At 36.9% G+C, this 10452-nt stretch overlaps 1 protein-coding gene across 3 annotated transcripts; it reads right to left on the reverse strand.

The window, feature by feature from the left end:
* Window positions 1-1290: 1290 nt before the first annotated feature.
* LOC107873169 lies at window positions 1291-9843 on the reverse strand. 3 transcript variants are annotated; one of them, XM_016719916.2, is made up of 6 exons: window positions 9681-9843; window positions 8251-8300; window positions 7268-7330; window positions 6729-6791; window positions 2006-2080; window positions 1291-1932 (listed from the first exon to the last, which is right to left on the reverse strand). In XM_016719916.2, exons 1-6 carry the CDS (start codon window positions 9735-9737, stop codon window positions 1791-1793), a joined length of 450 nt encoding a protein of 149 aa, XP_016575402.1. In that variant the 5' UTR covers window positions 9738-9843; the 3' UTR covers window positions 1291-1790. The 3 variants fall into 3 exon arrangements, with proteins under 3 accessions (XP_016575402.1, XP_016575400.1, XP_016575401.1); XM_016719915.2 differs by lacking the exon at window positions 8251-8300 and adding an exon at window positions 8743-8858 and having other exon boundaries at window positions 1679-1932; window positions 9681-9836; XM_016719914.2 differs by lacking the exon at window positions 8251-8300 and having other exon boundaries at window positions 1678-1932; window positions 8743-9813.
* Window positions 9844-10452: the final 609 nt, after the last annotated feature.

Here is a 10452-nt window from a genome sequence, read left to right on the forward strand (position 1 = left end):
GTCTCCTAAGATACATACTTTATCCCTACGCCTCTCACTACCTGAGTACCACAACTTATACCCATCCATATCCCTAGCTTTAGAACCTACCCACTTGTCTCTTGGACACACGCAATATTAATCCTCCTCTTTCTAATAATCTTCACAAGCTATATGAACTGAACTTCCCCTGAAGGGTTCCTATATTCCAAAACGCTACCCTCAACCTATCATCTCTTCCATCACACGTACCCTCTCCCCCAAACCTAACCCAACACCAGACCTCGACCCCACCCCCAGCCCCCTGGACGAGACCCTAGTCTACCATGAGTTACCAAAGCCACTGCTCAAAAAACATGAAAACAGTACAAAAACAACAAAAGCAATAAAAAAAGCACACGTAAAGCACCTTACAAAGCCAAATACCAAGAACAACAAACACTATATCCCAATACAATCCACACCAAATTTAAAGGCAGTCAAGGTACCAACAATAGTGAGATAAAATAAAGTGCTAGGATTAGAAGTCACCAGGATACGCTTATAGATCAAGTTCCCTGTTGAATTTCGACAAATTAATGTAGAAATTGTTCGCCGGAATATTGTCGCCAGAGTTTCACTTGAGGGTCACCGAACCGATTAAGAACAGAATCTGCTTCTCTTTTTTTTTTTCTTGTTCGAACTCTTGCCTGTGAACGGCACAGTTCACTAGCTTACCGTCACCAAGTCAAAACGATTGTAGCCCACACTCGCCGGCAAGAGGATTGGGACGAACAGTATGGGAGAGAGAGACCGAGAGAGACAGAGACCATAGGAGAGAGGAGGATGACATACTAACCTGCTGCCGGCGCTATTAAACCACCAGCATCTATCGCCAGAATAGATCCGGTCACGTCAAAGGAGACGTTAAAGACGATAGAGAGCTACAAAGAACCTAGTTATGCACTTCATGAGAAATGTTGTAATCATATTATTTAGAAATAGACGTACGCATTTATATCTTCTTCTTTGTAGCATCGAAACAGCATTCGACTAAAAGTAACCGAGAAAACAGAAGTGCATACCTAATTATATTAAAATAGCGCAAATCGTGAACGAATACAGCAATTTTTATTATAATATTCCCAAATATGAGGATCCACTTAAGGTGCTTCCTAAATAGGCATTTCACCACCACCACTTTGTTAACCGCAATTATAACCCACCATTATCAATTACCAATAGGTAATTATCATCAACGACGACGACTCAATTATGGCCAATTTACCACATAGTTGCGCTTGTAGAATAATGCATTCAACAAAAATAGTGCATCAAGCAAACCATGGCCAATTTACCACAAAATAGTGCATCAAGCAAACCATGGCCAATTTACCACATACTTGTGCTTGTAGAATAATGCATTCAACAAAAATATTGCATCAAACAAACCGACAGAAACAGTTGGGAAGAAAAAGAAACAGTGAGTTAACTTCCTCGGCAGGCTACCCAAACAGAACGGCTGTATTTTCGGGATTGAACACAAAAGATTGTCAAAACAAATCTCAAGTGCAAAGCATAAGAACTTATAATGCTCTGCCATTGAATTTTATCAGACTTCACCGCCACCATGGGCGCAACCATTGACGACACTATTACCACCACCTCCGCCGCCCTCACCCCTGCCTCCACCACCACCGCCCTCACCCCTGCCCCCCCCCCCCCCCCCTCCTCTCCAGATGAGTTATTCGCCTATAACAACAGATAAGAGGTTATCAGTCGTGGTTAAAGTTGCTGAGGCGGAATTTTAGGAATGTGTAACAATAGAATCTTTAAAAGAAAAGTATATAAACATGCCCATTTAATTGTGCCAATATCTGAAGTAATATCAGATTTAAACTGCTTTGTCTCGCAGCAAAAAAATTATAGTCGTCAATTTCAATTGCCATGCGTTGACCGAATTGTGCCATGAACCTGGAAAATATAATTTATTGTTTAAATTGGGAAACTAAAAATTAAAATCACTTCAAATAAAACAAGACCATACCTTCTTTGCGGATCATCTGATTCGATGAGATTGATATTGCGTGCTCCTTGTACATTTCTAAAAGCATCAAAATTTCTGGAAAAAAAAAAAGCAACAATCAGAGATGAAATTATGTGGTAAAGAGACCCTTGGATCGCACATGCCATGAACTTTGACCCCATAATTACTATTTTAATACAAAAAATATAATGACTAATTGACAATCCAAGGAAAAATGAGAATTCGATTTCCGAGCCATGCATACTTTGACCCCATAATTACTATTTTCCATTTGAACAGAGATTAATACAAAAAATATAATGACTAATTGACAATCCAAGAAAAAATGAGAATTCATTTTTGAGCCATGCATATGACTACCCCTAATTGATGAAAAAGCTGAACCTTTCTCTAGAGACAACACCATGTGAATTTTTCACTTGCCCAAGACTTGGCAGATAGAGTTGGGCGAGACTAATGCAAAGAGATAGGTAACAGGTTCCAATAAAACCACTATCCTAAATGAACAAAACCAAAAAAACTATAAATTTGTCTAGGTTTTGTTGACTCTGATACAAATTTCAAGAGGTAACAAACTATGCGTAAATCAATACAAATAAGTAGAGACCAAAATGGAGTGTCAAACAAAGCTAAGCCATTAAGCCTATATCATCCCATAAGGACCCTAGGATGTCTATAACAGAAACTGGGTTTTATATATATATCAATAACAGAAAATATAGAGAAAGTCCTCTTCTTGAGTGAGAAGCTTGCTGCTCTCCTGGTGCACGTTAGCATAGCGTGCGCCCACTATGGGTAGGAGGCCAAAAGCTTCGACTCAAGCTACTGAAATTGGGGAAAATGCACAGGGAAAGACAACGAAGGTGGGAACAGGGACTGGGAATCGTATTGTGGCTCTCCAAAGGACACAACAAAATGAAACAGCAACTGAATGTGGTTCAGCTGCAGAGAAACAAGTGGTCTGCAATCAGACAATCGGAAATCAATCTGTGATGAAGAGAACATGAGGAAAGCGGAATCAAGTGGAAAATCAGCTCAACGGACTACTGATGGCACGTATGATCGATTGGGTGAGATGGAACACAAGCGAGAGGGTAAGGAACACATAGTTCGCAAATCTAAGGTGGTTATGGCTAGAGAAAATGTACAAGAGCGGCTGGATATTGTTGAATCCCAAAGTCCATGTCGTGGGCTGATGAAGTGGAGGTTGCAGAAGGATCAGCTAGTAAGGGCAAGCATACCACTGCTAAATCTGCCTGGGATAACTTTGACGTAAAGAACGCAGATAATGCTGGTTTTAAATTGAATTATGTAGTACCTATAACTAAAGCAGAGCAATTAATGGTTGAAATCGAGGAAGATGATATTAGCTCGGAAGTAGAATGCTGGAAGAATGCTGTAGTTTGCTATGTTTTAGGTGCACATCCACCCTATGTTGTCCTTAATGGTTTTGTGCAGAGGATATGGGGAAAGCTAGGCATAGACAAAGTTGTGATGTTGAAGAATGGTATACTCCTGGTGAGGTTTAAGGACGCTGCAGGCAAAACTGAGGTGATTGAAGGTGGTATCTATCATTTTGGTAATAAGCCCCCTATAGTGAAAGCGATTTTTCAAAGGAGGAACTGAAATCAGTTCCGATGTGGGTTAAATTGCCAGGACTTGACTTTAAATATTGGAGTACTCGAGGTTTAAGCAAAATAGGGAGCCTACTTGGCAAACCTCTACTGGTTGACAGCAATACTGAACAAAAAATTGGGTTGAACTTCGGAAAAATACTAGTTGAAGTGAAAATAGGGAAGACACTGCCCACAGTAGTGCTTTTTAAAAATAAACAGGAGTTGTAGTAGAGCAAAATGTCATGTATGATTAGAAGCCTACAATATGTGGTTCGTGCCAAAAATATGGACATGAGGAGAGTAATTGCAGGAAGAAGAAGGCCAAAGAACAAGTGATACAGAAACAGAGCCCTGTTATAGAGGCAAATAAACAACACATCGATAGCACCGGGAATGATACTAGAAAGCAGGGGCACATCCCTGATCCTAACAGTAAAATAGACAAAACTGTGAGTAAGCAACAAGTGGGTAATACTTGGAGAAGGCGGATGGAGGAGCCTAGTATTCCTACAAAGAACACTTCTTAAATGCTAGGTATAGCCATGGAACTGAGCAAGCCACTAAAGCTGGCCCTAGGGGGACAGACATCCCCCTAACGGTCATGGCTAAGATTCTGAGCTGGAATACTAGAGGCCTTAATGGACTAAACAAGGAAGAGGTTAAGCTCCTCTGCAATGATTTGGAGGTTGGATTAATTGGTTTTCCGGAAACTAGACTTAAGGCTAACAAGGTAGTTACAGTAGCAATATGTTTAATGAATGGAAGTTTTATTTTAATCATCATTCTCATTACAATGGGAGAATACTTATTGCGTGGAGGAAAAATTGGTTCACGGTAAGGATAGAGCATGATACTGCACAGGCTGTGACTTGTCAAGTGGCACACACACCTATGCAGCTTGAATTCATGGTGACCTTTGTGTATGCTTACAATAAAAAAGAGGAGAGGCTGGACTTATGGAATCACTTGAAGATGCTAAGTCAGAATTGTAATCAAGTATGGATGGTTCTGGGAGACTTCAATGCTGTTTTCCAAAAAGAGAATAGAATTGGAGGAAGTAGAGTTACACTAGCAGAGGTGGAAGACTTTCAAGATTGCATTGATGCATGTGATCTGGAGGAACTTCCTCACACTGGATGCAACTATACATGGAATGATAGACAAGTTGATAGGATTTTTAAAAAGACAGGCTGGGTGTTCGTGAATTGTGAATGGTTAGATAATATGCCTAGTATGAAGACACGTGTTGCCAGAAGGAGTAAGTGACCATTGCCCTGTGGCCTGTGGTAGTGCAAATGCTCCAAACAGGTACTAAGAAGAAAGCTTTCAAGTATTATAATATTTGGAGTACTTATTCTACTTTTAATCAATTAGTAGAGGGGAGTTGGAATGAACCTGTTGTAGGTTATAAGATGTTTCAGGTGGTAAGGAAAATGAAAATGCTGAAGCAGAAACTTATGAAATTACACAAACAAAATTTTAATAATCTGGTGGAGGATAATGAAGACCGGAAAAATCTTCAGAAAATACAAGAACAACTTCAATTTAATCCTTCAGACAAAACACTACAGCAAGTGGAGAGGGGTTTGGGACAGAAGTTTAAGAAATCCTCTTATCTAGCAGAATCCTTCTTAATTCAAAGGAGCAAAGCTAACTGGATCAGGCAAGGAGATGATAATACTCCGCATTTCTTTTCTGTCAAGAAAAGAAGACTGATTCAAAGTGTGACACAGATTAAAGATGCTACCAATCGGATGCAACATGAACATGATAAAGTGGTGGAAGTCTTTGTCCAGTACTACCAACAATTGCTAGGAGAGAAGGGTCCAGATAGGAAACAGGCTCATCAATGTATTTTTAAACAGGGAGGGACTAACTTTATCTGATGACCAGCAGATAGGACTCATGTAACACGTTTCTATACGAGATCGAGAAGGCTATGTAAAGTATTAATGCAAATCGAAGTCCAGGGCCAGATGGATATGGTGGAGGCTTCTTTAAAGCTGCTTGGGACATCATTGGAGATGAGGCATGTGATGCAGTGCAAGAGTTCTTCCACAATGGGAAGTTACTGAAACAAGTGAATGCTACAATGATTTCACTCATTCCAAAGGTAGAAAAACCGGAGTTTGCAAGTCAGTTCAGGCCAATATCCTGCTGCAATACTCTCTATAAATGTATATCCAAACTCCTCTGCAGCAGACTTGCATGTGTCCTAACTGATATAGTGAACCCTGCTCAAGCAGCCTTCGTCAAGGGAAGATCACTCATCCAAAATGTGTTAGTGTGCCATGATTAGCTGAGAGACTATAAAAGGAGGACAAGTCCTAGATGCTAAATGAAGATTGATCTAAAAGGCATATGACATGGTTCGGTGGGATTTTGTGCAGGAAATGTTGGAAGGCTGTAGATTTCTTACTAAGTTTATTCAACTAGTGATGGAATGTATAACCACTACAAGTTTATCAATCAAGATCAATGGAGAGGGTTGTGGTTTTTTTTAAAGGAAAAGGGGGATTAAGACGATGGGACCCTTTATCCCCCTTGCTATTTGTATTAGTCATGGAGAAATCCATGTCTAGAATGAGCACCCTACCAGACTACAAATATCATCCCATGTGCAAAGTCCGACAACTTACTCATTCAACATTTGTTGATGATCTTACGATCTTTTATAAGGGGGCATAACAGACAGTTAAGAGTCATGGAGGCACTTCAGCACCTCCCAAGCACTACAGGTTTGACTGCAAATAATGAGAAGTCAAGCATCTTTATAGCGGGGGTTAATGATCCTGTTAGAGAATAAGTTGCTAGAGATTACTGGTTATAGGAAGGGGGTCGACTTAGCGAATGCTCTTTAGGTGTAAATTTTTTTATGGTATGGTAATATTTACATTTTATTGCCAAAAAAATAACAGAACATATAATGTAATTGGTTTTCTTTGTATTATGTGATAGAACCTTCTTTTATGAGCAATATATAAGAATGAGACATATCATACGGAATCAGTAAATCATTCATTAGTATAACCGATGTAATACTTGCTAGCTCGGGACACTACTGTTAGATATTGGTAAAAGACGTTTAAAACAGATTAGCAGCTTACATCTCAATGGCATTGAGCCGATTCAAGGCGTTCCCAGATTGTATATTAAGCTGCTCAATAGCCCTGAAAAAAAGGAGTTAATTGTAAAAAATAGCAAACAGGGAAGCCTAGTAAAGATTTGTTTTGGTAAATAGTGTGGGTTTATTTTGATAGGACATGCTATTTAAGGAGCATTTAATAACATTCCAAACAATTTTGATAGTACATGCTAGTTAGGGAGCATTAAATATCTAAACCTACTAATCTAATCAACAAATAAGATAGATCTATTCACATAAACATATAAATCAAATCAGCAAATAGTTAATAGAACAAAATTTCTTCAATACAAATTCACCAAAAACGGCATGTTTAGAAGCATTTCAAACTAGACCAAGGTAACCATATATCTCTATAAAAAAAACAAGAGCAACTATCCAGATTACCTTAACTAGATCTACTTCAAGTGAATTTCACGCCTAAAAATATTTACTGTGTGCTAGCTTATGGACGCTACTGCAAGATTTTGGTAAAAGAAGTAAAAAAGATGAGCAGCTTACATTTCAATGGCATTGATCCGATTCAACGCATTCCCAGATTGTATATTAAGCTGCTTAATAGCCCTGAAAAAAAGGTGTTAATTGTAAAAAATAGCAAACAGGGAAGCCTAGTAAAGATTTGTTTTCATAAATAGTGTTAAGGAGCGTTTAATAACATTCCAAACAACTTATTTTGATAGTACATGCTAGTTAGGGAGCAGTAAATACCTAAACCTGCTAATCTTATCAACAAATACGACAGATCTATTCACATAAACATGTAACTCAAATCAGCAAATAGTTAATAGAACAAAATTTCTTCAGTACAAATTCACCAAAAACAGCATGTTTAGAAGCATTTCAAACAAGACCAAGGCAACCCTATATATCTATAGAAAAAATAAGAGCAGCTATCCAGATTAACTTAACTAGACTAGATCTACTTCAAGTGAATTTCATGCCTAAAAATATTTACTACGTGCTAGCTAGGGACGCTACTGCTAGATTTTGGTAAAAGAAGTAAAAAAGATGAGCAGCTTATATTAAGCTGATCAATAGCCCTGAAAAAAAAGGTATTGTTAATTGTGAAAAATAGCAAACAAAGAATCCTAGTAGAAATTTGTTTTGGTAAATAGAATCTTAGGGTTAATTTTGATAGTAAATTCTAGTTAAGGAGCATTTAATAACACTCCAAACAACTTGAGTCTTATTTTGATAGAACATGCTAGTTAGCAAGCAGTAAATATCTAAACATCCACAAATACGATAGATCTATTCACATAAACATATAAATTCAATCGGCAAATAGTAAAGAGAACAAAATTTCATCAGTACAAATTCACCAAAAACGGCATGTTTAGAAGCATTTCAAACCAGACCAAGACAACAATATATAGCTCTCCAGATCACTTTAACTAGATCTACTTCAAGTGAATTTCATGCCTAAAATATTTACTATTTGCTAGATAGGGACGCTAAAGAGGTAAAAAAGATGAGCAGCTTACGTCTCGATGGCGATGATCCGATTCAAGGCATTTCCAGATTGTATATTAAGCTGATCAATAGCCCAAAAAAAAAAGTGTTGTTAATTGTAAAAAATAGCAAACAGGGAAGAGCCTAGTAAAGATTTGTTTTGGTAGATAGTGTCTTAGGATTTATTTTGATAGTACATGCTTGTTAAGGAGCGTATAATAACATTCCAAGCAAATTAATGTTTATTTTCATAGTACATGCTAGTTAAGGAGCAGTAAATATCTAAACCGACTAAGCCAATCAACAAATATGATAGATCTATTCAAAACATATAAATTCAATTCAGCAAATAGTAAATAGAACAAAATTTCTTCAGTACGAATTCACCAAAAACAGCATGTTTAGAAGCACTTCAAACCAGACTAAAGCAACCATACATCTGTAAATACTATACAGAAATTCACAATAAGGAACGAGCTAAGACAAAATGAAAATCATTCACAAAAACATACATTTGAACCGACCTGATTTGGATAGCCAGCAACTCAGCCCATTCCAATGCGAATTTGGAATCACCTATAACATCCCCAATACGCAACAGAGTGTTGAGCATTATCACCAGCTGAGGCTTCTTATAAAACTTCATTAATGTTTGGAAGCATTCATTGTTTGAATCCAGAAACACACGGAACAGAACACAATCAGTCGACTCGCACGCTAAACCATATGCGTTACAGGGTGGACAGGAAAAAATGGCGGAAGGAGCTCTAGACGCCATTGCTAGAAGAAAGTGGAGTACAGTAACAGGGGGAAAGGGTTTTGATTTAAAAAATGTGAAACATGGAAGACAGTGGGGGAAAGGGTTTTGAGAGAAAGAACGTGAGTGGGGGAAAGGGTTTTGAGTGAAAGAACGTGAGTGTAGGGGAAGGGTTTTGAGTGAAAGAACGTGAAACTCTCGGGTATGGGCCAACCATATTTGTGTTCTCGGGTGTGGGTTCTGGGGCAGTCATAAAAATCTTTAAACCCATAAAAATTTTAAAAGTGTTTTTATATGGATTCATTTTTATTTTAGGGTTAAAAGCAAAATCATAACAGAAAAAGTTCCCAATTCTGTAGATCTAAGAATCAATTTTTCACTATTTTCTGGAAAATAATTCACTTTATTCAAACTATCGATGTTTGGTCATAAAACCTATAAACACAAGCACAATTTAACTTAAAAATTCCAAGTAAAGTGAAAAAATTTTGATTTTCATGTCCAAACGCCTACTAAATTTCATAGATCTAATTGTTTATGAGGCCCCATTTTTAAGATTGAACCAAACATTCACCAAAAAGAAACAAATAATTATCATCAAAAAAGGTTAAAATCTCATAAATCTAAACTTGAATTAAAATTTCACAAATCAAACTTACCTTGAGGCCGATGTAAACTTTGCAAATTTAATAAATCTAAACTTACCTTGAGGCCGATGTGAACTTTGCACCGAACAAATACAAAATTAATAGACAAAAACATCTTGACAAAAATGAATTCATCTATTAACCAATGACTTCATCTATTAATTTTTGTATTTGCTCGATTATCAGTGCATAACATGGAGGCTTGAGATTCATTCGAAACCAAGATAAGTAAAAGTACTGCTGGATATTAATAGGGGATTGATCGATACTTGTTAGATAGGCTTTTCTTGGGCCTGGACTTAAACTATTTAGGCCCTCCTTGTAATTGGGCTATTCATGTAATTTAAAAAAGGGGGAAAATATAATTGAAAATTATCCTAGATATACTTTTAAGAAAGTTTATTGGAAGTTATAACTCTACTTTTTAGTAATTATAATATAAAATTAAGTTTTTAATTGTAAGTTGTAGCAAATTTTATAATTATTTTAATTTATTAAAAGAGATAAGTGGAAAAAAATCTATCTTCTATTAATTTTGCATGTTTTGGTTAGTGTAAATGAAAAACAAAATTTCGAAAATTCCTTCTTCCCATAATTATCCACCTAATTCCATCACATTGAATATTTCAAATTTATTAAATCTCTTTCTATATAAATCAATAATAAACTGAAATATCTACTTGTTCAGTTTCTTTCTCTTAATACAGATCTAGAAAAATATTCCCATAGAGAAAGTATTCGTATAACAATTTTTTCTTCTGAAAATCAGCCAAACTTGTAATGAAAATAAATTATTTACTTGAAGATGAAGATGGTTGAAACATAGAAGA

The sequence above is a fragment of the Capsicum annuum genome, chromosome 6 (genome assembly GCF_002878395.1).
Source record: "Capsicum annuum cultivar UCD-10X-F1 chromosome 6, UCD10Xv1.1, whole genome shotgun sequence".
Lineage (NCBI taxonomy): Eukaryota > Viridiplantae > Streptophyta > Magnoliopsida > Solanales > Solanaceae > Capsicum > Capsicum annuum.